The sequence below is a fragment of the Diplodia corticola genome (genome assembly GCF_001883845.1).
Source record: "Diplodia corticola strain CBS 112549 chromosome Unknown scaffold57, whole genome shotgun sequence".
NCBI classification, from domain to species: Eukaryota; Fungi; Ascomycota; class Dothideomycetes; order Botryosphaeriales; family Botryosphaeriaceae; genus Diplodia; species Diplodia corticola.
Genome location: NW_017971536.1, coordinates 2,525 through 29,399, shown reverse-complemented (window position 1 = coordinate 29,399; position 26,875 = coordinate 2,525). Strand labels below are relative to the sequence as shown.

General features: G+C 59.1%; 7 protein-coding genes across 7 annotated transcripts; 3 read left to right on the top strand and 4 right to left on the bottom strand.

Annotated features, from left to right (window-relative positions):
• Window positions 1-788: 788 nt before the first annotated feature.
• On the bottom strand, window positions 789-3,392 carry BKCO1_570007 (vacuolar protein sorting vps16; the record flags this gene model as incomplete). The annotated part of the gene is made up of 3 exons (XM_020277512.1): window positions 789-1,040; window positions 1,118-3,204; window positions 3,254-3,392. The coding sequence occupies 3 exons, from the start codon at window positions 3,390-3,392 to the stop codon at window positions 789-791; spliced, it is 2,478 nt and encodes an 825-aa protein (XP_020126940.1).
• A 1,151-nt stretch (window positions 3,393-4,543) lies between these two features.
• Window positions 4,544-9,351, top strand: BKCO1_570006 (abc drug exporter; the record flags this gene model as incomplete). Its single annotated transcript, XM_020277501.1, has 2 exons — window positions 4,544-8,841; window positions 8,895-9,351. 2 exons carry the CDS (start codon window positions 4,544-4,546, stop codon window positions 9,349-9,351), a joined length of 4,755 nt encoding a protein of 1,584 aa, XP_020126939.1.
• Window positions 9,352-10,388: 1,037 nt separating this feature from the next.
• Window positions 10,389-11,875, bottom strand: BKCO1_570005 (flagellar motor protein; the record flags this gene model as incomplete). Its single annotated transcript, XM_020277490.1, has 3 exons — window positions 10,389-11,105; window positions 11,159-11,740; window positions 11,795-11,875. 3 exons carry the CDS (start codon window positions 11,873-11,875, stop codon window positions 10,389-10,391), a joined length of 1,380 nt encoding a protein of 459 aa, XP_020126942.1.
• A 1,057-nt stretch (window positions 11,876-12,932) lies between these two features.
• Window positions 12,933-13,811, top strand: BKCO1_570004 (uncharacterized protein; the record flags this gene model as incomplete). The annotated part of the gene is made up of 3 exons (XM_020277479.1): window positions 12,933-13,076; window positions 13,137-13,412; window positions 13,479-13,811. The coding sequence occupies 3 exons, from the start codon at window positions 12,933-12,935 to the stop codon at window positions 13,809-13,811; spliced, it is 753 nt and encodes a 250-aa protein (XP_020126941.1).
• Window positions 13,812-14,707: 896 nt separating this feature from the next.
• BKCO1_570003 (uncharacterized protein) lies at window positions 14,708-17,593 on the top strand (the record flags this gene model as incomplete). The annotated part of the gene is made up of 1 exon (XM_020277468.1): window positions 14,708-17,593. The coding sequence occupies one exon, from the start codon at window positions 14,708-14,710 to the stop codon at window positions 17,591-17,593; it is 2,886 nt and encodes a 961-aa protein (XP_020126944.1).
• A 1,033-nt stretch (window positions 17,594-18,626) lies between these two features.
• Window positions 18,627-20,244, bottom strand: BKCO1_570002 (las1-like protein; the record flags this gene model as incomplete). The annotated part of the gene is made up of 4 exons (XM_020277457.1): window positions 18,627-19,281; window positions 19,343-19,849; window positions 19,935-20,074; window positions 20,137-20,244. 4 exons carry the CDS (start codon window positions 20,242-20,244, stop codon window positions 18,627-18,629), a joined length of 1,410 nt encoding a protein of 469 aa, XP_020126943.1.
• Window positions 20,245-21,077: 833 nt separating this feature from the next.
• BKCO1_570001 (uncharacterized protein) lies at window positions 21,078-22,160 on the bottom strand (the record flags this gene model as incomplete). Its single annotated transcript, XM_020277446.1, has 1 exon — window positions 21,078-22,160. One exon carries the CDS (start codon window positions 22,158-22,160, stop codon window positions 21,078-21,080), a length of 1,083 nt encoding a protein of 360 aa, XP_020126945.1.
• Between the last annotated feature and the right edge of the window lie 4,715 nt (window positions 22,161-26,875).

Genomic DNA, 26,875 nt, shown 5'->3' with positions numbered 1-26,875 from the left:
CGTTCTTTGTCGAAGTAGTTAAAATTAATTCATATCAGATAGGAGAGAGGACGAGCTTATTGAAGAAATAGAGATAAGGACATACCGGTCAAATCAGCTTTGTGGATCTGGTCGAGAGGGGCACCTTTTCATACCAAGTCCCTCAAGACCCGACCACTACGGTTGCGGGCGAGTTCACCATCGCGCGGGCAACGCAAGCCCTCGAAACGGGAAAGCCATAGTGACAATGTTGGTCTTCGGGTTAAGTCCTCGTCCGGCCTGCGCCTATCTACTTTCCAAGGCGGATTCGCGTGTCCCAACTGTCTTTTCAACGCCTAACGTGCGTGCGTTGACTGAGAGCCGTCAATCAGATTGATCCATCACCGTGAGTGCTGTTGACCAGCTGAAGAAAACACCGTTGGCTTGAAACCTTAGCATTGTTATGTAGAAGCGAGAGGGTGCAATATTGCGTGGAGGAGATCTTCGACAAGTTCTGGGTAGAACTGGTGATTACCCTTGGGGCAAAGTCACAAAGCACACCACACCGCTCCGACACCTTCGCCAATCACCCAGGCTGCTGTCGTCAGCAAGGAAGCGCAGCTGGTGCAATGAGACGTCAGCGACGGGCATGGATCCATACAGAAGACTTGATTCGTACAGTCATCAACATCGTCTCATCTCGACTACTATCCAATTTCATCCGCACTTTCCCCTCGGCCGATGGGCAAATGGGAGTGAGAATCTGGGCGACCGGCGATAGGCGGCGGACATACCAACCAGGACTCCGCTAACCCCGCGTGGATCACATACTACCTCCTTCCACCCGCCAATTGCCCAATCATCTGCTCAATCTCATGGACCGCGTTGCCGCTGGCCTTGGCCTTCAATTCTGCCAGGCTGTTCATATCCTTCGCCTTGAGCGCCTCCTCACCTGCCCGCACGACCAGGCCGCATTTGACCCACATTTCTATGCGGTCAGTGACCGGTAGGTTTGTGCACTTCGGGATGAAAAGAGCCGCAGTTCGCGTGTTCCCGGCTGAGAGGATCTCGTTAAAGAAGGCCTAGGAGGGCGGGCGTCAGCACTAAAAATCCCACCGGAAGACACAGATATGGGATAGACAGCGGAGCGAAGACTCACCTCCCAGCCGATGGGGCTCTTTCGGACTTTGCTGATCTCCTCCAACTCGTTCCAGTCCCTCTTGGCCACAAGTCCACGCAATCTGAGCCACCAGTATGTCTTTTCGGGCACCTTGAACTCGGACTGCACCTTCTGCGCACGTTTCATGTGGCCCGCGCGCACGAGGCGGAAGACGGTCTCGTTGATGGAAAGACCCACAAATCCTGTCACCGCTAGATCCTTCTCGAAGGCCTCTTGCAGCTTTAGCAAGCGTTGTGCTTCATCGATGGCTTTCACGTTGAAGCTGTGCTCACGCGAATCCTGGAGTAGCTTGCCGGCAAGCTTGAGCTTATCAATGCAAAGGCTTGTGCTAGGCTGCTCAAGCGCCTCGGCAATGAGGATATTAGAGCCGTCAAGGCGGCGATCGTCTTGGTAGTAAAGGTCCTTGAGCAATTCCCTGTCTTGCTCGAGTGCAGAAGACTCCACCAGCGCCGTGGCAACCGGTCGGCTGGTGACGGTTCTGAAGAAGCTCGCCAAGGTGAGTTGTTTCTTCAGGTGCAAAAGGACATGAAACACGAGATCGGTGTCTCCGCTCTCAATCGCCTTGTCCAATGCTATCGTGTCTTCTTTCATGTCCAGCAACAGGGGAACCTGTTTCCCAGCACGGGGCTCATAGTTCAATAGTTCTGTTGCAAGGCGTGCACGGCCTTCATCATATGCTGCCCTTGCAATCTCCTCGAATGACACACCTTGCTTACCTTCGAGCTTCTGCACAATCATACGGCATATGCTCTCCTCATCGTCGTTGGAAATGCGGACTTTCTGGCTGGCCCAATGTACGTAGATACGATCCGTCGGAAGGCGGAGATAATCAGATATCTTGAGGGCGATTTGATATTCGTGGCGGTTGATGAGTCGCTCAACAAGTTTCTCGGGCGTCAATCGCATGTACTGGTCGTAGGAAAGAGGCAGACCAATCTCGTAGAAGCGGACCGCATTGAGCACACGGAGAGTTTCGCACATGTCGACAAAGTCGTCACTGTTGTAGAGGTCGAGCACCGACTTGCCGAATGACGCAGCCTTGAGCAATTGCTTCTGCCAGTGAATGCTGTACTCATGGCCTGCGGCCTTCACGCATATATCAACCGCTTCAGCCAGATTGGGCCGGATCATCTGGATCAGGTCGTCAGCCTTTGGCGATTTCTTTTCCAGATGATCAACCGCATCCAGGAGCACGGCAGCCGAAGAGGTGGAGCCCAGACGAAATGTCTCCTCGCTCACGTCAGGGACACGCTGGACGAATTCACAAACATCATTCGTCAGTACTCGGATGCCGTCCACGTCGGGCAGGAGGTGAACGAAGCTGTCGTAGAAGAACTTGGTCGCAGATCCGTTGGGCCCAACAAGATGAATCTCATCCTCCCAGGCCAGAACAACTGAGCTGTTACCGCACCACTGCATGTCCTTGGGCACCGTCCTCGCTCTGGAGTCGTACTCGCTGAGCTTGTTCTGGAAATCGCTGCTGACAACCCAGACCTTGTTGTCCTCGGTGTACAAGGCGACGTACTTGCCATTGGGCGAGACGCTTGTGTATCTGAAAGGCCCGCGCTGCAGCATGCGGTCCTCGCAGTCGGTGGCGTCGACAAGATAGATGGTCTCGCCAATTGCGAGGAGCACCTCAACCGAGCGGGAGAGGGTTTCGGTAGGCGGGATCAGGGCCCAGGACTCCACGGGGTCCTCGGGAGCGAGGGCCAGCAGCTTGGGGCGCGGCTCATCGTAGCGGGCAACGGAGACGAGGCGGTTGTTGTTGAGCAGGGCGACGAAGCCGGAGCCCCAGAAGCGGCAGGCCTTTACGCCGACCTCGTCGGCGCCGTGGCCAAGGGTGAAGGGCACAAAATCGCCGTGCAGGTGCTGGTAGCAGCGCACGGTGCCATCGTCGGTCACAACGAGCAGCTTCTCGTCCAGCGACCAGCCAATGCCTTTGACGGAGCCCTTGTCCCAATTGATGCGGCGGATGAGCTTGCCGGCGCAGCTGTAGATGTCGATGGAGGTCTTGGCCTGCTGCGAGGCGCGGTAGGTCTGGAGCTTTTCCTCGTCGCGATAGATGGCTAACAGGGTCAGCGCGGGCGTCAGGGCGGGCAGGGTGCGGGAGCATACCTACAGCGCCAGAGTATGGAGCGGCGACGACGTGGAAGTTCTCGAGCTCGAGGTCCTGGTCAAAGACGTCGGTATAGAGCTGCAGCTTGCGATAGAAGCGGTCGCCGACGCGCTCCCAGTCGGCAGTGGGCTTGGGCATGGCGGGGAGGCGGGGCGTTGTCGAGGCGTGCAGCTGGCGTTGCGATAAAGTTGGGCGACGCGCCTGGGGCCCGGGCGCCAGGCGATCGACGGGCTGCAGTGCGCAAGAGCCGCCCCTGCCACTGGCTCAGTGGCCCACCGCCTGTCACCTTGCAACCACCAGCCCTAGCCCACGCAACACTGCTCATCGCGGAGCTGACGCCGCCGCTGCAGCACACGCGCTGCCATGTGCCCCCACTGCCATTGCCCTACTCCGTCGCGTCCCCCTCGCTGCACGCCGCTGACATGCATTACCACCTTGCCGATCCGTGCGGACTGTCGCGTCCGCTAGCCCGCGCTAGGAAGCCTGCCTGGTCGCCGTCAGAGTGATTTATCTGCCGTCTGCACGCCGCGGACGCAGCCGCTGCGCCCTCGCCGATGCGGTCAGCAGCATGTGGTGGTGGTGGTGGTCGCGCTCGTGCACGCTCGGATCCGCTTCGTCAGCATTGCACCAATGACGACACGGGTTTATGAGCAATATGGGCGTATCTGCATGGGCGACGATGAATCATCCGCGAAAGTGTCCGGCTAATGGGCGCTTCTGCTATCTTGGGTGGTGGTGCAGCACCACGCGACCCGCCCCTGTACCCCGGTTCACCGCGCTCAGCAAGCCTGTTCCCGGACGATTACTTCCGGTCGGAAAGGTTGTGTTACAGAATTTGCGTGCGAAGACGCGGGATTGCAGGCCGTGCGCCGGACAATAATAGGCGGGAGTAGCGGGGCAGCTTAGAAATCGGTAGGTGCTATCTCCACGATGACCTCACTGCCGCTTCGTGAGAGCTTTAGGCTCGCCGCTAGCCAATTGCACCACATGCAGCGTGGCGGCGTTAGCCTTATGCCCGCTACACCGTTTACACTTTTACCACTACTCTACCCTACCACCGCAGCCTTTCCTCCGCTTGAGGCTCCAGCCAAGACCACCAAGACCACCAGGACCACCAGGACCACCAGGACCACCAGGACCACCAGGACCACCAGGACCACCCGGACCACCCGGACCACCGGGCTCTCCACCCTGTTTGTCATCACCCTTCTGCTTAAATCAGAGAGCCAGCTACGGATCCCTCTGCTTGCCAACAAAACACAAACTCCTTCTTTGTTGTCCGCAACACCATGTGGGCTACCTCAATTGCCGAAGACAGCGTCTCGCGACATCCGACTGACAATCCGTGGCACAACGCTCCTCCAGACAGACGCGAGGACCCCGCTGCCAGTCCGAGCGACAATAGCAATGATGCTGGCACCGCCCGCACCTCGGTTGCGAGCGTTGAGGGCACCTGGGGCGAGCGAGACACTGGAATCCGGGACCAGCGCCGAGCCATCCAAGAGTATGAGACTCTCCGCCGAGATCTCTCCGCCTTGTCCCAAACCCGCTCCAGGACCTCTCAGAAATCCGTGCCACGCTCGAGAGCAGCCGACGGCGAGCACTTGTTTCGTACCATCAGCGGCGTGAGCTCGCGGCATGCTCCCGCTGACGCCGCGCCATCCAGCAAGTCGGAGCTAGCAGACACCGATGGAGAAGCTCTAGAGTCCCAGGAGACAAAGGAAACCACCGGAGACACCCACCTCGACTCCTCGTCAGAGGAAGACTTCCGGCTGGAAGAATTCATGCGCGAAGGCCACTTTGAGAAGCGGACGGGCGGCCGCTCCGCCAAGAGAGTAGGCGTTGTCTGGAAGAACCTCACCGTCAAAGGCACTGGCTCTACGGCGACATTTGTGAGAACATTTCCGGACGCCGTCATGGGAACGTTTGGCCCGGATCTCTACCGCATCATAAGCCGTTTTGTTCCAGCCATCCGCCTGAACCGACATGCGCAGACTCGCGACCTCATCCACGACTTTTCAGGCGTTGTGCGCAACGGCGAGATGATGCTTGTGCTTGGCCGTCCGGGCTCTGGCTGCTCCACCTTCCTCAAGGCCATTTCGAACAAGCGGGACGATTACGCCGGCGTCACTGGTGAAGTCAACTACGGCGGTATCAGCGCAGAGAAGCAAAGGAAGCAATTCAGGGGCGAGGTTACGTACAACCCCGAGGACGACAAACACTTCGCTGCTTTGACTGTATGGCAGACCTTAAAGTTCTCACTCATGAACAAGACCAAGAAACGTGAGAGAGACGAGATCCCAATCATCGTCGAGGCCCTCCTCAAAATGTTTGGCATACCCCACACAAAGCACACCCTTGTCGGCGACGAATTTGTCCGCGGTGTTTCTGGCGGGGAGCGGAAGCGTGTCTCTATCGCCGAGACCTTGGCAGCAAAGTCGGCAGTCGTCACCTGGGACAACTCTACCCGCGGCCTAGACAGTTCCACAGCCTTGGACTACGCCAAATCCCTTCGGATCATGACCGACGTCAGCGACAGGACCACCCTTGTGACTCTATATCAGGCTGGTGAACAGATTTACGAGCAAATGGACAAGGTGATGGTCATCGATGCTGGAAGGTGCATCTACAACGGCCCCGCACAAGATGCAAAGCAGTACTTTATCGATCTTGGATACTTCTGCCCTGAGCGACAGACCACTCCCGACTTCCTGACCGCGATCACTGATCCCAACGAACGCCGTTTCCGGGAAGGCTTCAAGGACAGAGCACCGAGAACGCCCGAAGAGTTGGAGAAGGCGTACAAGACCTCGGATGTCTACAGGAGAGTTTTGCGCGACATCGAGGAGTACGAGCGGGAGTTGGAGCATAGTGATTATGCCGACGCTAGAGAGTTTGAAGCTACGACACGAGAGCAAAAGAGCAAGACAGTCATGAAGGACTCAAGTTATACCGTCAGCTTCATTCGCCAGGTGTACGCTTGTACGCTTCGTGAATTTTGGTTGATCTTCGGCGACCGGCAGACCTTGATCACTAAAGCCTTCGTTATCGTTAGCAACGCGCTCATCGTCGGCAGTCTTTTCTACGGACAACCACTTACCACTGAGGGTGCTTTCAGTAGAGGCGGTGCTCTCTTCTTCTCCATCCTCTTCCTCGGTTGGCTTCAGCTCAGTGAGCTGATGAAAGCGGTAAGCGGACGCCTTGTTGTCGCCCGCCACAAGGAATACGCCTTCTATCGCCCTTCTGCAGTCAGTATCGCTCGAGTGGTGACCGACTTCCCTATGATACTGGTTCAAGTCGTAGTCTTCGCCATAATCATGTACTTCATGACGAACCTGGATGTCGACGCGGGCAAGTTCTTCATCTACATGCTGTTCATCTACACGACAACCATCTGTATTACAGCACTTTACCGTATGTTCGCAGCACTGTCTCCATCGATCGACGACGCGGTTCGTTTTAGCGGCATTGCCTTGAATCTACTCGTCATCTTCACAGGCTACGTGATCGTCAAACCCCAGCTGACAAGTAATTACATCTGGTTTGGCTGGCTCTACTACGTCAATCCAATTTCATATTCCTTCGAAGCAGTCCTGTCGAACGAGTTTTCTGGGAGAACAATGGACTGTGCTCCGGAACAACTGGTTCCTCAGGGACCGGGCGTTGACCCCGCATATCAGGGTTGTGCCATCTCTGGCGCGTCGCCCAACTCGAGGACGGTTCCAGGATCCGATTACATTGGGGTTACGTACACGTACACGCGATCTCACCTCTGGCGCAACTTTGGAGTGGTGATTGCTTTCGCCATTCTCTACATCCTCATCACCGCGGCAGCAACGGAACTCTTCAACTTTGCGCAAAGCGGCGGCGGCGCGCTGGTTTTCAAGAGAAGCAAGCGAGCGAAACAGGTACTGAAGGAGCAAGCGAAGCCCGATGATGAGGAAAAGGCTGGTGGGTCAACGGGACTTTCTTCAAGCAATGAGGATCCGGAGCTGGCAATGGCCAAGACAAAGTCTAAGGCAGACGAAGCCCTCGACTCGATCAGCAACAGCGATAGCATCTTCACCTGGAAGAATGTTTCCTACTCAGTACCTTATCTTGGTGGAGAGAAGAAACTTCTGAACGACGTCTCCGGTTTTGCGAAACCGGGTGTCATGGTCGCCCTAATGGGTGCTTCGGGAGCAGGAAAAACAACGCTTCTGAACACCCTTGCCCAGCGGCAGAAAGTCGGTGTTATCACCGGTGATATGCTTGTGGATGGAAGGCCGCTTGACCTTGACTTCCAGCGTGGCACTGGTTTCTGCGAACAAATGGACATTCACGACCAGACGGCTACCATCAGAGAAGCACTTGAATTTTCCGCAATCCTCCGCCAGGACAAGGAGATTCCCCGCCAAGAGAAGATCGACTATGTCGATAAGGTCATTGATTTGCTTGAACTTGGCGACTTGCAAGACGCAGTCATCAGCTCTCTTGGTGTGGAGCAGAAGAAGCGACTGACAATCGGTGTTGAACTGGCCGCCAAGCCTTCTCTGCTCTTGTTCCTCGACGAGCCGACCAGTGGCTTGGACAGTAACTCAGCCTATTCCATCGTGAGGTTTTTGAAGAAGCTTTCCCAGGCAGGGCAATCCATCACGGCGACCATACATCAACCCTCGTCAATTCTAATCCAGCAGTTCGACATGATTCTCGCTCTGAACCCTGGTGGCAATACCTTCTACTTCGGTCCCGTTGGCGAGAATGGGAAAGACGTCGTCGATTACTTCGCAGAGCGCGGTGTGCACTGTCCACCCCAGAAGAACGTTGCGGAGTTCATTCTCGAAACGGCAGCCAAGGGCGGCAGAAAGGCTGATGGCAAGCGGATCGACTGGAACAAGGAATGGAAGGAATCGGAGAACAACAAGCGGATGTTGGCCGAGATCGACCGTATCAACAGCGAGCGGAAGGAGGACAGAGCCCCCCGCCAAGCAGATCAAGCGCGAGAGTTTGCTGCTCCAGTTTGGCTACAGACCACCATGCTCACCAAACGGCTATTCATCCAATTCTGGAGGGATCCTAGTTATCTCTATGGCAAGCTGTTTGTGTCTGTCATCATTGGTATCTTCAACGGCTTCACCTTCTGGCAGCTTGGGAACTCGGCGCAGGATATGCAGAATCGCATGTTCACGGCTTTCCTGATCATTGTCTTCCCTCCGGCTATCGTCAACTCCGTCGTTCCCAAATTCTTCCAGAACATGGCGCTGTGGCAGGCCCGTGAGCATCCTTCTCGTATCTATGGGTGGGTCGCCTTCACAACCGCCCAAGTGGTTGGAGAAATCCCACCAGCAATCGTCGGAGCCGTTGTCTACTACGTGCTCTGGTACTTCTCCACCGGTCTTCCTACAGATTCATCCACGTCTGGCTACGTCTTCCTCATGACTCTTATGTTCTTCTTCTTCCAGGCCAGTTGGGGCCAATGGATCACCGCCTTCGCGCCGTCCTTCACGGTGATCGCAAATGTGCTACCGTTCTTCTTTGTCATGTTCTCGCTCTTCAACGGCGTCGTCCGACCGTACTCCATGCTTCCCGTCTTCTGGAAATACTGGATGTAAGTATTTCACCATTTTGTGCAAAACCAATCCGCTGACGACTCCTCAACAGGTACTACATGAACCCCTCCACCTGGTGGATCGGCGGCGTCCTGGCGGCAACCCTGCACAACCAACCCGTGCAATGCACGACGCAAGAATCCGCGCGCTTCGACCCGCCGCCCAACCAGACGTGCGCCTCCTACGCCGGCGCCTTCGCCGACGCGTCGCCCGGCCACCTGCTCAACCCGGACGCCACGACCGACTGCCAGTACTGCCCCTACACGACTGGCGACGACTACCTGGCCACCCTCAACATCAGCGCCGACGACAAGTGGCGCGACTTTGGCGTCTTCATGGCCTTCGTCGTGACCAATTGGGCGCTCGTGTACTTCTTCGTGTACTCGGTGCGCATCAAGGGGTGGAAGTTTGGTTTCGGGCTGCTGTTCGGTGGCTTGGGCAAGGCAGTGAAGAAGGCGACGGGCCTGTTCTCGAGGAAGAAGAGCGATAAGCAAGGGGACGAGCAGTAGAGCGAGGGGAGGTCGGTGTTGGGTTACTGTGCACCCCAAAAGTTTTTTTTCATGGATGGAGAAAAGCGAGGCGCGAATGTGGAGTTGAGAACTCCCGGATATCGCTTAACGGACTATCCTATTTTTGATGTTGGGATATTTATCGAGGTAGAATCAGGTAGTAAATGGGCGCAGTGGAAGTTAACATAGATCGATGAGATACCCGGATTGGCTTGGAATTTCACATTCTCCACACCGACGGGTTAGGAGTTTCATTTAATGAAAACTCGGTACATACATTCGTCACGTCAATGTAGGTGACGAAATAAGTTAAATCACCTGTATCTATCTTATATGAATAATGGAATCATCCCTGGGTGTATTTATACTGTTTTGGTGCTCGCATCTACATCTAGATATCTGCTTCAACTACCCACACAAAGGATCGTCGCAGGTAATTGACTAAGTCTCCCTCCAATGAGAAGGCATTACGATACAAAGGTAAAACTCACCACTACCGTCTATAGCAGCCTCCTTTCGCACCGCCCGGCCTGACCCGCAATATTGCTTTCGTCACTCGCTATGATGTCTTATTGTTCACGCATCAGCTCTGTTGCAGATCGATGCAATCGCATTGCCTATTGCATCCCTATCAAATGCTACCTCTTGTGGATATCGCATCCTGGATATCTCATCATCTATTTGTACACTGTGCAATAACTCCTCAGTTGATGATCCTGTAATACCCAGACCAAAATTGTTCCGTCCCTAGTTCAGCTCGACGAGCAAAGGAGAAAATTCCGAGGAGAGGAAAAGAAAAAGCAGGATTGAAGGAAACGACTAAAAAAGCCAAAGGTGTTTGTGCACCTTCCCTGAGCCCAATTAAGGAACCCCGAACGATGTTCGGAAAGAAGAAGCTTATAAAGAAGCCGAACCGAAAGAAAAGTTGGTAGTGATACACTGAAGCACGCTTGTCGTTGATGATAAAATCGTAAGTGCCGGAAGCTCTGGCACGCCGTGACCGCTGAGTAGAAATCTTGATACGCTCGCGAACGTCGTTAAGCCTGAGTAATGAGGGCCTGAGGTAGAGAACCGGGCTTGGAAATCTGGACAGAGTCCTTGTTCAGATTAACGCCACCCTCATCGTCGGCAACACTGCTGTTGGAGCTGGAAGAGCAGGTAGGTGCAGGCGTGGGAATGCCTTCGCGCATTATAGTGCTGGGGGCAACGGCCAATATCGAGGGGTTGCGGGGAGAAAAGAAGGACCTTGGAAGACTGAGACCGGAATCTTGCGGATCCTTGGAGGACATTGCGGAACGAGCTACAGGAAGGGTGACTGCAGAACCATCAGAAGAGGACTCGCGGCGCTTGCCGAAGACGTGTTTGACTGCGAGCGAGACGCTGTTGCGAACGCTGCGGCGGAAGGAGAAATCGTTGAAGTGCATACTTTCGTACATGCCCATGTCGTTCACTGGCTCGACTCGGTAGAAGGCCCGGGCTTGGGCAGACTCGCGGCTGCGGTGTTCATGGGCGGAGTCGGTGGTCCTCCAGGTACGGATGCTGTCTGCAAGATCGCTCTCTGCGGGCTCGCTGTCGTCGGGCTCGCTGTTCTCTGAGTCGGTAGGAATTGAACTTTCAATCAAGGGGGGAAGGGACTTCATGCCTATATCACGCATGACTCGGGCATCGCGGACAGGCAATGTAGAAATCTCGGCCGGGCGTAGAGGTTTCACCTCTCCATTAAGCACAGCATCGAAGGACTCAAAAGAACGGCTCTGAAGACAGTCGTGAGCGGTGGATCCCTCGCAACTTGGAAGAGCTTACTTACCCTGAAGTCAGCGCGGCAAGACTGGCAGCACTTGAACCTGCACCTGGGGTGAACGGTTCTCGCGTGCTTGGCGCGCTCCTTAGCCACGGTGGTTGCACTGGCAGAGGAGAGCTGGGCGCGGATTTCTTGGCGCACCAAGTTAGCAATCAAAGTGCGCATGTCCGTAGCTTCAGGCTGCTCGACATTACCTTCGGCAGCTTTGTCCGGGCTCTGGCCGTTGATGGTATCGAGGGCCTTCTGCTTTTGGCCAATGAGGCGGTCGATCTGCTCAGGCGTGTAGAGGCCGTTTTCAGCCTGGTCGATGACGGACTGGTGGAATTTGAGAGCCTTCATCACAGCAATGCGGTCGGAGGGATCGCAAGCATCAACAGCGGACTGGCGGCCCTTGACGGCGTCCCAGGGATCGTTGGCCTCGTCGTAGGTGCATTGCCAGACCCAACCCAAGGGAGACTTGCGGTTGCAGTTCTGGCAAGTGGCGCCGTAGGCGCGGGTCATGGTAACATGAGTGCAATGCGGGGTGTAGGGAGCGCGCGGTGGCCTGGGAAACTGCGACGCGTCCGGAATCTTGTTGGCCACAGGGGTCTTTTGGTGGTGCAGTCAGTAAATTGCTCTCAAGTGAGGTCGCGTGATGCACACCTGCTGTGCTGCCGGCGGCTCAGGGCCAGCCTTGGGCGGATCGCTGCCCGGGGCACGCTGGCTGTCGCGGATGGCAGGCATGGTGAGGCGAAGCGGGCGTGATCGAAGCAATCGGGTTAGAAGATCTGGCGCGGCGTGGTGTTGAATCGCGGCGGCTGGAGAAGTCGGCAAGGCAGAGGAAACAGGCGTGCGTGGGAGTGTTTCGCGGAGTCAAACAATGGGCTTGTCCATTCTGGGGCTTGCAAAGGAATGACAGCGGGCGGGTGGCAGAAGCAAAGGTGGAGAGTGGAGGATGAGTGGGCTGGTGTTGTGAGCTTGCCGGACGGGCAGGAGCGACGGGGGCTGGCGCAGTTGAATGCGCGACAGCAGGAGCAGCAACAGCACAGCGCCGCTCTCACGGACTAGTTGAGGTCGCAGGGAGGATGGGAGGAAATGAAGTGAGGCAGCAAGCAATTCGTTTTTGTCTTATCCAACTGCGCATTTCTTATCGCAATCCGGCATTCCAGTCCCGCGAGCATTGACGACAGAGCAACCAAGCTCCCAACACGCCGCCGCCCTTCGCTGGCATCGGCCGTCGCCGGCGCCGCTCGCCCTCACGACACCAGCCGGTCCGTTCGGCGCCTCCTCGCCGGCGTTGGTTGCAGACCGCGCGATGGCTGTCCGTCCTCACGAGAGCGCGCGCCGATCATCAGCTGTGCGGACACGCAAACGAGAGCAGGGCGGTTGGAGCGGACGGGACGCTCGGGCAGGACGCTCGGGCAGGACGTGCGGGCAGGGCGTCGAGGTGGCAGGGCGTCGAGGTGGCAGCAGACCGCCAGAGGATGAGTTGTGAGGTGCGAGTAAGTAGTATATCAGCAGCGAGGTGAGTGGTTTGTTGGCGATGCGCGTCTTCCCCGCATATTGGCGCCAACGCGCCGTCACCGTGCCCGTTCCATTTGCCGTCGCATCGCGCCAAATCCCGAAGGCTGGGGGCTCCTGCCTGCCTCGGCCGCCTCCGCCTCCGCCGCCGCCGACAGCTGCGCGCCCCGACAACAAACCTCCAGTCCTCTCTCCACCACGCTGCGCCCACCCCTCCGCCTGACGTCGCCTCGCACCCCTCGTCCCCGGCAACCCATCGCTCCGCTCGCTGATTCCCGCCATGTCGGTCAAGTTCGAGAAGGAGTCCGTCAAGACCTCCACCGGCACCTCCGCGCCCATCCCCAAGGGCGGCAAGCACGACGACCTGGTCCACGATGTCGGCGAGGCCCTGACCCGCGGCGGCGGCGCCAATGGCTACCTCCAGGTGCGCTCGTCCTCTGCGCCTCCAAGCTGCTGCACTTCCCGCTGATTCTGCCCCCCACAGGCCTACCTCAAGCAGCTCCAGAGCAACCCGCTGCGCACCAAGATGCTCACCTCGGGCACCCTTTCCGGCCTGCAGGAGTTTCTCGCCTCGTGGATTGCCCATGACCGCAACAAGGATGGCGGCTACTTCACCTCGCGCGTCCCCAAGATGGCCATCTACGGCGCCTTCGTCAGCGCCCCGCTCGGCCATGTCCTCATCCACATTCTCCAGAAGCTGTTTCAGGGCCGGACGAGCTTGAAGGCCAAGATCCTGCAGATTCTAGTTAGCAATCTGGTCGTGCGTCTGCCCGCTGGTCCCTGTGTCATTGTTGCGTGCTCATCCCGCTGATCATTGCGTCTTCAGATTGCCCCCATCCAAAACGGCGTCTATCTGACCTCGATGGCCATTATTGCCGGCGCTCGCACCTTCCACCAGGTGCGCGCCACCGTCAAGGCTGGCTTCATGCCCGTAATGAAGGTCAGCTGGATCACCTCGCCCGTTGCTCTTGCTTTCGCCCAGAAGTTCCTGCCCCAGGAGACATGGGTGCCTTTCTTCAACATCATTGGTTTCATCATTGGCACTTATGTCAACGCCCACACCAAGAAGAAGAGGCTCGCTGCTCTAAGGAGAAAGCACTACGGCGACAGCCGCAGCACCGTTGGCGACCGCGACGATTACGGCAGGCCCCGGTACTGAAGGCCCGCACACCATTGTCCAGCGCACATTTCCACAGCAAGGCGTCTTTAATGGCCAAAATAGAAGTGTTTTGGGTCTTGCGCTTTGATTTCCTTCACTTCCGAGGTGGGCGATCTCAGCGGTAGGCGACCGGTCGGAAACGACTAGGGTGGGAGGACTCCCGCCAATTGACCAATCGCACGTGTTCGGCCCCCCATCTTTGGCATGACATGGCGGACGATGTTGTAAATTTTCATGACTTTCCTATTCACTCCTCCTTGGCTGGAGCTACTTCAGTTATGAGCAGTCTAAATGATATATCCCCGCTGCCTTTTCCTTTTCTACGGATTCAGAAAGACTGCACTTGAACAGCAAAATCACTTACGCTTGCTGCGCTCTCTCCTCGTCTCTCAACAGTCGCTATTGGCGTTGCTTGCCGCACGGCTGTCTGGTCATTCTAATTGGAGCATCACTCCGTTTTCGGTGATCCGCTTCATCATGCTATTGCGAGGTGCAACATGTCTTTACGCCCGCAGATGACATCGCTTGGGTTGATCTCGGTGTAGATGCTTCAAACGTCCGCATCTCGCTCCAATGTGGCTTACGGTGTCTTTAGGTGCTGGCTGTCGGGCGTTTGCCCTCAATTGAAGGGCCGCGAAGCTGATAGACCACCTCGCTTCACTGCAGAGTTTGACAAGCGCTCGAAGTCACACGGATTTGTTTACAAACGAGCGTCTCCATACCATGCCAAAACTATTGACCAACGCATCCGAACCCTCTACCGAACAGTGCAATTTGGTACCAAGAAATCAATCAATGCCAGGAGGCATACTGACAGAAACAGTGTACAAATACCTGCCAGTCGGCGTTCTAGTTGCTCACGAGATCCAGATCCCACGAAATCATTCAGCACTACAATGAAGTCATATCCGTTCCTCAGTTCCCCTTGGGTCGACTCCGAATCCTCTATCGCGTCGTCCACATCGTCGTCATCCGATGAAAGTTGTGGGCACCCATCGGACCTCCGATACCGGAATGAAACCAAACTGAAATCGCATTCACTTTCCCCCTCAGCAGCCAGACCCCGCCGTCTTAGCCGCACAAATTCCAGCACAGAACCCGGCACCTGGAACATCTACTACGCTGTGGCCCGCTTGATCGACCACCTTCGCACGTTGCCAGCACCCTTGTGCTCTCCCAAGCGGACCAACCTCACCACACCCCCTTCCATCCCTTCTCCTGCAGAAGCAATCACTGCCGCCCGCAACTTCCCTATCTCGTCTCACGCATGGCGCTCATTCCCATCACTCATCTTCGCCTCTCTCAGCACCTCCGTCTTTGACGGCCTGCTGGACGAGCACGTTGTGAAGCTGGCGTGGACGAGCTTGGATAGGCATATTAGCGGGAGAACCAGGGTAATAGGAGGTCCAGAGAAGTGGGTTGGGGGGAGTGATGGCGCTGTAAGAGACGGGGCTGAAGGGAATGTGAAAGCCAAAGTGAAGATCGAGCTGAATACCGTAGTGCTGCAGAGTGCAAACAGGGACGAGATTGTGGGGACGCTATTGCATCACATGATTCATGCGTATTTGGTGGTTGTTTGTGAGAGTGTTGGAACGTACTCACGCTATTACGGTGGAGATGATGAGGATGGCGAAAGAGGGATTTCTGATGGAGAAGGGCAAAGACACGGCAGTTGTGACCAAGACGAGGACTGCCTTGCACACGGCAACTCCTTCGCCGCCATCTTATGGGAAATACGGGCCCAAGCCGCGAAATGCGAAGCAGACCGCGAACGACCGTTGCCCATTGGCTTCGGCCACAGGCTCCCAAGCGCTTTCCCGCAACGCATGGGCGATTCATCCCCTCACAAGTCTGTCCGGAGCCCTCGCAGCGTCAACCACAACACCAACAAGACCAACACCAAGCTCGCTGGCACTGCCTCCTCCTCCTCCTCCCCCTCCTCCTCTTCCGCTTCCCCCGACCATCATCCTCGCAACAGCACCCACTGCCCCGCCTCCGTGCCCGTCATCCCCCTCGACTCCGTTTCCGCCTGGTACGCAGCCGAGTGCGCGCCCTTCCTCGCCGCCGCCCCCCGCTGCATGCGCAAAAACCACCTCTACGCCTGCTCCTTCTCCACCACCAAGGGGGGCGGCGGCGGCCACCTCCACGCCACCTCGACGACGGGCCGCCCGGCGCCGTCCGCGTCCGTCGCCTTCGTGTACGACGGCGACAAGCCGATCGGCGTGCCGCGCGCCGCCGTCGAGCGGTTCAGGAGCCTGCGCGAGGATGTGTTCGCGGAGGGCAGGCGCCGCTGGGTCGAGTTGCCGCGACACGTCGGGAGGGAGGAGGAGGTGGGCGCGCTGATGGAGTTTTTGAGGGGCGAGACGTACCGTCCGGTGGCGGGGTGGTTGCGCGCCGGGTGGGCGGAGGCAGCGGGAGATCAGGAGGATGGGGCGTGTGGAGGGGCTGGAGGCGAAGGCCGGGCGCCTGTCATCAGCGCAGATGTCGGGACTCATCGCCGCCGCTGCCGCTGCCGCTGCCGCTGCCGCCGTCGTCGCAAGGCTCGAGGGTCTCGAGGGGATGCTCGTGATGTTGGCTCTGAGAGCGACGAAGAAGAGGAGGGGGAGGAAGAGGAAGATGATGATGTTGATGTTGATGTTGATAATGATGGTGGTCATTGTTGTCGTCGTCGTCATAAGCACCACAGAGCTCGCGCCCACCATCTCCTCGACATCCGCGTCTATCGCCTCGCCAGCGCCATCGGCTTCTTAGAGCTCGCTACCTATGCTATCAGGCGTTTGTACTCCCGCCGCACTCTAATGTCGGGCGAGGATCCGATCGAACTGCTCGAAACCATCTATTTCCCCAACAACGATGACGGTGGCAAGGAGGAGGTGCAGCAGCAGCAGCCGCCGCCCCAGCCGTTGCGTACTTGGGTACGGGCTTTCTTGTCCCGTCGTGAGGATGGGTATGGGTCGGGCATGGTCTCGAACATGACCAAGTTGCAGACGCGCAGTCAGTGGGAAAAACGGTGGCGTGCGCTTCTGGCCAGAAGTGGCAAACAAGGAGGACGGCCGCTACTTGAGGACGTGAGAGCGGCGTATTACATGCAGGATGGTGCAGCAGGAAGACAACAGCAGCGGCAGCCGCAAGGCATGCAGTATGTGGGTTATCGTCGGGCGTGGAAGCCTTGGTACACAGAAGATCCGATAGCTGAGGGCCCAGACGGTTCATCCGCTTTTACGACCGACGAAAGTTCTCACGGTGATGACAACCCCTCCGCGGATGAGGAGACAAGGCGACCGCCATATGATGAGTTCAACAGCGCCGCCCCAAGGCACAAACAGAGACTCAGTCCACAGTTATCTTCGGTGCAGCACAACGGATACATTCCACCTTTTCCAGGCTGGTGGGGTGGCCATGATTATTTGTATCCCTACCCGTATTCATATCCTTTCCCACTGTCGCCATCCCCTGCTCCTCGTTTCTTCCAGTACTATGGAGCTCCCCAGCCATATGAGTCGCCACATCAGCAGGTGCAGCCGCAGTCTCAATCAAGACGCAAAAACAGTGCGCCTCAGTCCTACTATGCGGCAGCTGATACAGCAACCACAATGTCTTCAGTACCGACAGACGAGGAGACTGCAAAGGGATGCTACGCAGCTGCCAAGGGAGACGAGGAAAATGGACGTCAACGAAACCCCACGCAGCGTACTTCCAGTGACGGGAGTCGCAGACGTCAAGCACAGAAAAGGTTCAACATGGAATGGAGGCCGGGAGCGTTCCCGGAGAGATCGTGGTGAGACCAAAAGGGCAAGGAGTAACGACAGTAGAGGCTGATAGGCTCCTAAGATCAGGAGACCGACTTGTAAATCAGTGACGGGAGACCAAAAGTCGATCGTGATGGGTCGGGAGACTCAAGGTGGGAGGGCCGGGTAGTGATACCAGGATAACCATGGAGACATTATTGTACAAGGGAGACCGGTAGAAACAGTGGGCTTGTGGCTTATTTTGCGTTTGATGGCTGTCGGCAGGCAACAGCCCTAAGTGTCGGGTACGATGATTTTTTTTCCCACGCTTCTTGACAGTGCCACTGCGTAAGCCTGTGAGGGTGGCACTGAGACCTACCTGGGTAGCACGGCTGGGGAATCTCGCCGTCCTTTTTTTTTTTTTCCTTTGGCATCCGCGAAAGCAAGAACCCGCATAATTCTTGCATCACAGATGCACCACAAGCACTCAACAGTGGGGCTATCAAAGACATATAGGCGTGATGTCTGGAGGATTGCTTTTTTCTTTCTTTCGCTTCAGCTTGATTGCATGCAAAACGATTGGCGTGCGGGAAGATTCAAAAGCATCAAATCTGCAGAGATTGGAGCTATGAAAACTGACTTGCGTTGATACACGCTGTCGAGTCGACGTCCTGCGATGCAAAGGTGACATGCATGAGCGCCACAGACATGCTCCGCTGCTTTTTCTTTATTCTTGTAACACGAACGGCATGTGGGTAGCGGGAAACGATGAGCCGAGCACACCGTCCGTAAGCCCAATCCCTCATTCTCCCACTCACATGCTGGCGCGTTCCGATACGATGGCCGGTAGGTTGAATCCGAAGATGCCGTCAGACCGACCAAGGCGAGGGTTTCACAACCCGAGCACCCATACCTGAGGCGCGCCGGTAAATGTCTGATAAACAGTGTGCTACTGCGGGCCTATTCTTGTAGCATTTGCAAAAGGTCTGGGACATGCCGTGGTCGCGGAACGTCGAGCATGTTACTATTCATCCCTCGCATCATTGTGTGTTTTCGGCAGATTCCGAGCAAGGGTGCCGAGGAGCGGTTATGTAGGAACGAGGCCGATGGGGGTCGATCGCCACTCTCCTTCCCATTTCCGCCAGCCACCCGGGCATGGCTGAATCTTTGCGTCAGCGGATGGGGCCGCCGAGAATTCCACACTGCTGCTAAAAATGTCAACGATTGCCTCGCTTCGTCGAGGAAACGCGGGAAAGGAGGCTGGGTGCCCGTACATGGCATCGCGCATCTCTTCGTCTGATTGGGACTCAGACACGGCATCGGATTTGCAGGGGGGCTCTGTTGGGTTCCCCTCGCCGTCGGATTGAGCTTCGGGAAGGGTCGCCTCAAGGATCGGTAGCCACTCGTCCTGGAAGTCATCGTCCCCTTCCAAAAGTAACTCCTTGGCAAGCTTCTTCGACCAGTAGCTCGGCTGGGTCATGCACGCAGTCATGGTGGTCGACCACAAACCCTGCCGCACGTCGCCTGAGCAAGACGACGACCACGGCTCGCTAGTCAAGACATGGAGGATCCAGCTGTACATGGCAGCCTTGAACGCATCGGACTTGGCATCGGCTTTGGATGGCTGAAGCATGTACCGGAACATGTGCTCGACTAGAGTCTCAACATATTGCAAGTCGGAGTTCAGCCGACACAGCAGACTGTCCCAGATTAGGTGCGCACCGTCCAGGGAGCCGCCAACCCTGTCGTTGGTGGTCAGCTTCGCAGACCGGGAAGCATGCAGAGAAGCCGCGCGGTACCCACCTGGCATCTGAAGGCACAATCATTCGACCAGCAAGGAGAAGCGAGATTACCTCATCACGGAGCAGTTCTGGTCTCTCCACGGCCCCTAGTGCCATAATCTGCTCGCTGGCTCTTCCACTCGAGCGGGACTCTACGCCCGACTTCGGGCCGTCTCTTTTGATTTCCTCGCGCCTCCCACCGACGAAGCTTCTGAGAATGCGGTGCAGACTGGCGCGGATCCTAGGGCCCGTGGCGTGGTCCCTGTCTTCAGGCTCAGGCGGCGGCGACGGCGGCGGCGGCGGCGCAGGCGGCGGCGGAGCTTCGAGCCTCGACCAGTAATGGTGCCACAGCCACTGCAGCGCCTGTTCGGTGGCCATCTGCAGGCGGCGCAGCGAGGGCAGGTCCTCGTGCGTGGCCTCATGGCGCAGCTCGACGAAACTGGTGGGCATGTCCAGCTCGGCGGCCATGTCGTACATGGACATCTTCTTGAAGCTGTTCTGCACCGTGTCGCAGAAGCCGGTGACGAACCTACGGGGCGGGCGGGAGAAGTGCATCAGAGGCGGAACGAGTCACGGCCGGCCGGGCACAGGAGGAGAGAGAGCTAAGCGCATACCGGTTGAAGGCGGCGCAGTAGGCATTGCGGATGGCCAGGACCGAGGCGCGTTGGGGATCGTCGTGGAGCGTGGCATCAACGAGCTGGGCGGTCGAGTCAAGAGCATGCGGCAACGGCGCTCGTCTCTTCCACGCGGAGATCTGCTTTGGGGGTGAGCACGGCGCCGTCATCATGCAGCGGGGGCCAGGCAGGGGCCACGCACCAGGAGGACGGCGTTCTGGCGGTGCTCGGGGCCGGCATGGTACAGGCGGTCGCCGAGGGCGAGCAGCTCGGCGTGCTGGCGCCAGGGGGTGATTTGGAAGCGCGGCATGGCCGCTGCGAGGGGTTGCTGAGCGTGTGCGCGCGCACAAGGCGGGCAGGAGGATGTGACCAAATTTGCGTGGTCGGGCGGGTGCGCGCTCAAGACAGGCGTTGGCGGCTAGCAGGCGGGCCGTCAGTCAGGCAGTGTGCTGTGCTGAATTAAAGAACGCGCTAGGCTAGGCCGGCCGCGCAAGACTCGCCTTCCAGACGACACGCTGATGAGATTGCCAGGAGCCCACTCGCTCACTCGCTGGAGGATGCCGCCACGCACACCAACCCCTCCCTGGCTGCAGGCCCGGCCCATGCTGCCCGCCCCGCCATGCTGGATGCTGTTTCGCGTTGTACGACATTTCCTGCGCAGGCACACGACCGGAGCCACCCCGGCCCCCGCCATACGCAGCCCGCCTTTTTTCCACAGTCAGACGCAAATCCAGCCGGCTGGAGACATCAGCCAAGCCCCAAGCCGCGGGCGTTGCACATGGCCAAAGCCCGTCCCGCTGCCGCAACCAGACCCACCCTCGCAGCAAACTATCAGTTTTCTTTTGGCTCGCTCTGAGCCCTGCCCTGCATGACCGACCCCTACCCATCCAAGCGTTCGCCCGCTCCACCCACATTCCCGAGCCGTGCGTGACCTGAGCGTTGCTTTGGGACTATCGTATTGTAATTTTGATTTTTTCGCTATCTACCAACACTGGTGGGGTATCTGTAAATGCCGTCCTCAGCCCGCCCAGGGCCTGCGGAGGCGAGCGCGCACGGACAAAAGTCCCGAAAACGCGGCTCTGAAACCAGCGGATACACAAAACGCCAATCGCTATGCTATGCTATGCTATGTGGTCATCATTCCTAGTACTGAGATTGCAGCCAGCCGTAGCCCAGTCCAGCAACCGGTGCCGTGGGCCGCTTCAGCTGCTGGTACCACCATTCGTTCGTATACGTTTCTTCGTCCTCGGGCAGGAAGCTCTGTCCTGAGAGATCGGCTGCCGGCATCGCTTGCGCTGCCGCCTGCAGCGTCCAGCATTGCCGCTCCGCCTCCTCGCCCGCCTTGGCCGGCTCCGGCGCCTCCTCGATGCTCTCCTCGTCCGAGCTGTCGTCGTCGTCGTCCTCGTCGTCGTCGTCGTCGTCTTCCATCTCCGACGGGGGCTGCCACGTCTCTTCGAGCTTGAGCCCCTTGCCCAGCCCCGACGTCAAGATCGACTCGTAGCTGGGCGGGTCGTAGAGACCCATGCCGACGAGCACGTTGCCCGACTCCTTGGGCGAATCGTCTTCCATGCAGTCGGCATCGGCTTCCGGGTCTTCTGTTGAGCCGGCCTGGGGTTGGGGGTGGCAAGTGGAAGCTTGGGCAGAAGTCCAGTCTTGCTGAGAGGTCATGTCCGGAAATGATGTAATTTGAGCAGAGGGCTCGTGGTAGTCCGGGAAGGGGGAGGTGTCCATCGACGTATCGTTGTCGAGGGTTGCAAGGGGAAAGGTCTCTTGTTTGCGTTGCGCCAAGGCCGAGAGGTAGGCCAATGCCGAGTTTGAGGCGTAGCCAGAAGCGGGACTAGGGTATGCTGACGCCTGATCCGGGAAACCGTAGCCACCGTCTTGGCTGGCGAGGTCATTGGCTGGACTCGAGTTGAAGTAGTTGGAGGATGACGGGTGCCAGCTAACGGGACGGTTCGATGACGAGAATCCGCTCGTAGTGGTGCTGTCTTGCATCTCCTCGTCGCCCGAGCCGAACATCATGTTCCAGCGGTCCTCCAGCGTGACGTAGCGCTTCGCGGCCGAGGTGGTTTTCCGTCTCTCGAGGCCGGTGGGGCTGCCGTGGACGGTGCGCGGCTTCTCGATGCGAGACGACCGCTTGGAGGAGGAGCCGCCATGGGAGATCCTCGAGTCCCGGTGGGAGGAGAGGGGAGAGGTGGAGGTGGTGGAGATTGGCGAGTAGTCCATGCTTGGTGTGTTTGTGTTGTGTTGGTCGGGTGCTGTGTCCAAAAGGCCTTCGTAGGAGGAGGCTGACCATGGAGATAATTATATGGGATGGATGCCAACATACGTGTTCGGCGGGGACAAGGGGCTGAGGCAGCTAAAAGGATCGTTAGGTCGGAAGCCCGCTCAGACAGACGAGTATTACTCCATGTGTCAAGGTTCGGTGGGTAGTATACGGCGGCTCGTGGGCTGTACTAGGGTCATGTACCCTCGGTGGAACTCCCGGTTCACAGCTGGGGCCAGGCCTGCGCAGGTCGCCCGTTCTTAGCGGAAATCCCATTTACGGGGATGGCAGCAGGCGTGCGCATCGTCAAACCGACTAGCTGGGCGCAGGTAGCCGGTGTGGCACGGGCTGGGGGGGGCTTGGGCAAGCTGATCTTTAATCATGATCGTGGATGCAGCCGACGAAAAACTAACGACAGCCGAATCAGCGGGCCAGCCGGGGAACAGTGCTAAGGCGGGCAAGCGACGGAGGCGGCTTGATTGCGCGGGTATGTATCATGGCGCAACGGAGCTCCTTGCCGCACGCGCTGGTTGGAACCTGTGCGCTAGGCAGGAGGCGCGAAAACACCACCCGCGCTGCGGGTAGGGATGTGCGACGGAACTGGGTAGGGTGACGAGAGGTGAGAGAACCGACGGCTGCACGCCGCGCAGTCAGCTACCGACCTACCGCATTCGACGCATGACGATGGGGGCCGTGGCTTGTGAGGGAGCGGTCAATCGCGGCGCGGTGGCACTAGGTAGGCATGGGCGATGTTCGAGCAAGGACGATCGCGCATGAGGCTCGGCAGGCGACTGCCCACGCTTTAGCCGCGCTGGCGAAAGCGAGCTTGCGAGCTTGCGAGCGTGGTGTGGAGGGCCAGGGCCGGGGGCGCGAGCCAATGGCGCGCGCACGATGAGCCCTAAAGATCTGTCCGGCGGCCGGCAGGGCGCCAAGGGGTCTTTGGCTGCTGGGTCTCGGGGCGCGCGGTATTGGTGGTCGAGGGTGTTGGCTGGGACGCCGGCTGGGATCCGGGGCTACGACGCTAGCAGTAAGCGTTGCCATTGGACCTATGATAATTCTGGAAGCCTGCGCGACAGGGATCTTGCCTGCGTGCCAGGCGTGGTGGGCTCCTGCACCGGGCCTTAAACCGAGCGCGGCCCTTGTCGGGCGTGTGGTGCAGGATCGCATCCTTGGCTTGGGGTTGCAACGGCCGTGCCACACGCTCGACGGAGATTGAGACGGCCCTTGCCGGCGCTCAGCCGCTGCGTGCGAGCTCGGCTGCACGGCGGCCCAGGCGCCTTCGTCGCTGCGAGTGGAGTCTGAAACGGCCAAAATGCTGATTGATTGAAAGCCGCACGTCAGCCGGATCAGCCGCCGTCATGGCCCTCCGCCGAGCGGTGAGGGGCGACGCTGCGGAGGGCGCCCACGAGCCTCGACGCGCGCGCGCCCACGCCGGCCGCAAGTCCGCGCGCCGGATCAGGCGGCGTGCAGCAGCAGCAGCAGCGCGCAGCGGGAGCCCAGGTACGGCGTTTCACTGGCACGTCGACAGCGCGGCCAATGCCGCCGAGCGCAGCTCGGTGCCGTCTCACGGCGTGGCTTGCTGATGACTCTCGTACATACATATGTACTCCTGGTGGACGTGAGCCGTCGAAGCGCCGAAGGGCTGTCTTCCCCTGGCGCGCACCCGGCCGTCGATCGGCCGGTGCAGCGACAAGCTGCATGGACGTGCGATCTGGGGCTCCACTGGAAGGCTGCTCGCTTGGCTTGCTCCTGTGTGCTGGCTGACAGGCTGACGCAAGGCGCCCGACCCGCCGCGTCCAGCGCATTCCACCGTAGCGTGGTACGAGAGCTAAAGAAGACGCTTGCCCTGGGGCTCGCGCGACCCATGCCCGCGCCGCATTGGCAAGGTCTTTTGCTGAGCGTGCCGCGACCATTGAGATCTGCAGGGTCGGCGGCCACAACTCACTCGAAACCCAGGGCTCTCAGCGCGGCCACGGCGGGCGACTGACTCTGCCCGATATGCCATCTCCGTCCGCAGCGACGATCCAGCGTCATGGCATCATGCCCGCATGCCCCGACAAGTGGGACAGCGGGCGGCGGTTTCAGTGAAACGCTGTTGCTCCACCTCATCAGGAGGCGCGAGGCCGCCCTCGACAGCAGCCCGGCAGGCACGCACGCACGCCCGGCGGGCGGCAGACGGCGAGGCGTGAGGCAGCACCTGCGCAGCGTGTGTCGGCGGCCGGTGGTGTAGTCGCACCGCAGGTGGGCAGGGAAGATGACGTACGGCGGCGGCATATGACCGAACGGCAAGCAACGTGGCTGTGAGGGCGATGAAGCTCGCCGCCGCCGCCGCATCAGGCAATGCACCCGAAAGTCTCCGCCCTCTTCCGTGCTGCTGCTGCGCAGAAGATGGATCGGTTTGGCGGTGCACTGGGGGCGGCTTGTGCTTCCCTTCCGCGGCACATCCCGGCATGGCCCATGCCCGCGCCACGAAAGGCCTTAAGCCTCAATGCGGAAGTCCAGGTCCAGACCTCGCCCAAGTGAGCAGCCCGTCCCATGGCTAGCGTCATGTAAGAGGGCTGGCAGTAGTGCGAGTCATTCACCGAAGAAAGAAGTCGCTTCCTCGTGTGGCTCCAACAGGGCTCTTCTTCAACAAGCGCATGCCATGCCTGCCCACGCGCAGCCCGTTGATCCTCATCTTCCGCCTCGAACCTTCGACCTGCCGGGCGCTCGACTCTCCTCCGCCGCTCACTGGCCGTGCCCCCGGCCTCCGGCCGCCGCCATTCGCCCGCTCCCTGCGTCACGGAGCGCGTCGCAAGGCCAGAGCCGTGGCTGCGCCGGCCACCAATAACCCACCCTCGCCCACGCAGGCCGCAACTCGCTGCCTGCCGGGCGTGCGGTCATTTGGCAAAGCGCTTTGCAGCAGCAGCGTACGCGTCCACCGACACACGCGAGACCCATCACGGCGCGGCGAGCAACAGCCGCCGAGCAGCATGCCAATCCCAGATCCTTCGCCTGCCAATACGGTCGCCCTGCCGGAGCACATCCTTTGTGGAGTTTTTTTTTTTTTTATCAACCGCCGACGTGCCGGCGCAAGGCATGGCGATGGACGCCCGAGGCCCGACTGGCGACTGGCGTGCGCCGTACCCACTTGAGACGTTGCATGGTGGCCAGACACACGGCTCGCATCCCGCAGAAGCGCTGATCTTCCAGCGTGCGACGGCTGCAAGAAATTTCCGCCGCTCAAGCCGCCGCCGAGTTGCGGGCAGAGCAGTGGCACGCAGGCTGGAGAGCGCTGGCTGCGTCACGCACGGCTGACGCTCGCTGGCAATATTGGTGCGGGTCCGCCATGGCTCGTCTCGTACGGGCTCGCTGCGTGCGGCCGGCAAGTCGTTCCTTTTTGCCCGGCGGCGCCGGCGACGTGCAGCCATGACGGGCGCTGATTGGGCGGGCGACGGCTGCGGCGAGAGGGCGACTCGCGGCTGCGACGCCTGCGACACCGTCGAAGCTGGTGGCCGGCTGTCAGTCGGGCCTCTGCTCCTCGACCTGCTAGGCTTGCAACGGAGCCGACGTCGTATCTGCTGGCGGCCGCCGAGGGCGCCATTGATCTGACACGGCGCAGCAGCCGCCGAGGGCACCCAACCGCCACGACGAGGCATAGAGCACAATATCAGCTGCCGCACGCGTTCGACATTGACGACCGGGCACCGCCGAGGTTTTGCCCCCTGATGGAACATGGCAAACCAAGGGGCGGCGGCCGATCGCAGACAGTGAAGCCACGCGGCACAGCACCGCGGAGCCTTGGTCATGCTGCACCACGGCGGCTCACCAGGCTGCTGCCGGGCGACTGCCAGGCGGCGCCTCTCCTCTCACACGTCGTGTCGTGGGACGGCCGGCGTTCCGAAGCGCAATGCACGCTGCTGGGGCCCAGGGTGTGTAAGTACAGGAGGGCGCAGGCAAGAGGGGCGCCGTCTAGCGCGCGTACGCGGAGGTGCTGACAACCATGGGCGTCCTCCGTACCGTCCGCAGGATTCGAGACGGGCCACCGCCAATCGCGCACCAGCCGGCTAATTCTTTTTCGGCCCTGACTCTCATCGTACGGCGCTTTGCCTCGCAGCCAGCGTGCCAGCCAAGCTTCACCGCCACTGGCCGCCGCCGGCCCCGTGTGCCCGCCTGCCACCCATGGGACGAAAACGCTCGACGTGCAGATGAAGATGGCTGCTCGGCGCCCACTCACCGACGGCCGCTCTCGCGCCCGCGCCCGTCACGCGGCCCTGCAAGGCCATCCCGGCCACCACCTTCGCCGAGATCATCACGCTGCCGTCCCCTAGCTACCCCGCCCGCACCGCGCACTAACGAGTGCACCCTCTCGCATTCCCGGCTATTTACCTCAGGAATTCCTCCGCACCGCCGGTTTCTCTTCGTCACCATCTTTTCTTACGCTCATCAGCTCATCAGCTCCGAGATGCACGACCAGTCTGGCCCGCCGCTGTCGCCGGTGGCAACACGGCCCGCACTTGCTTCTGTGCCCATTTGTCCGGTTGCGTCTGCCAGATGATCGTCCTGCTAGCCTGCGCCTCAGCCGCACATGCAATGTTAGTCCGTAAGAAGTGCTGCCTGCTTCACGTCATGGCCTTGCTGCTGCATCCGAAGCTGCTGCAGCTGCTCGCACTAACTCGCAACCCATCACATCCAC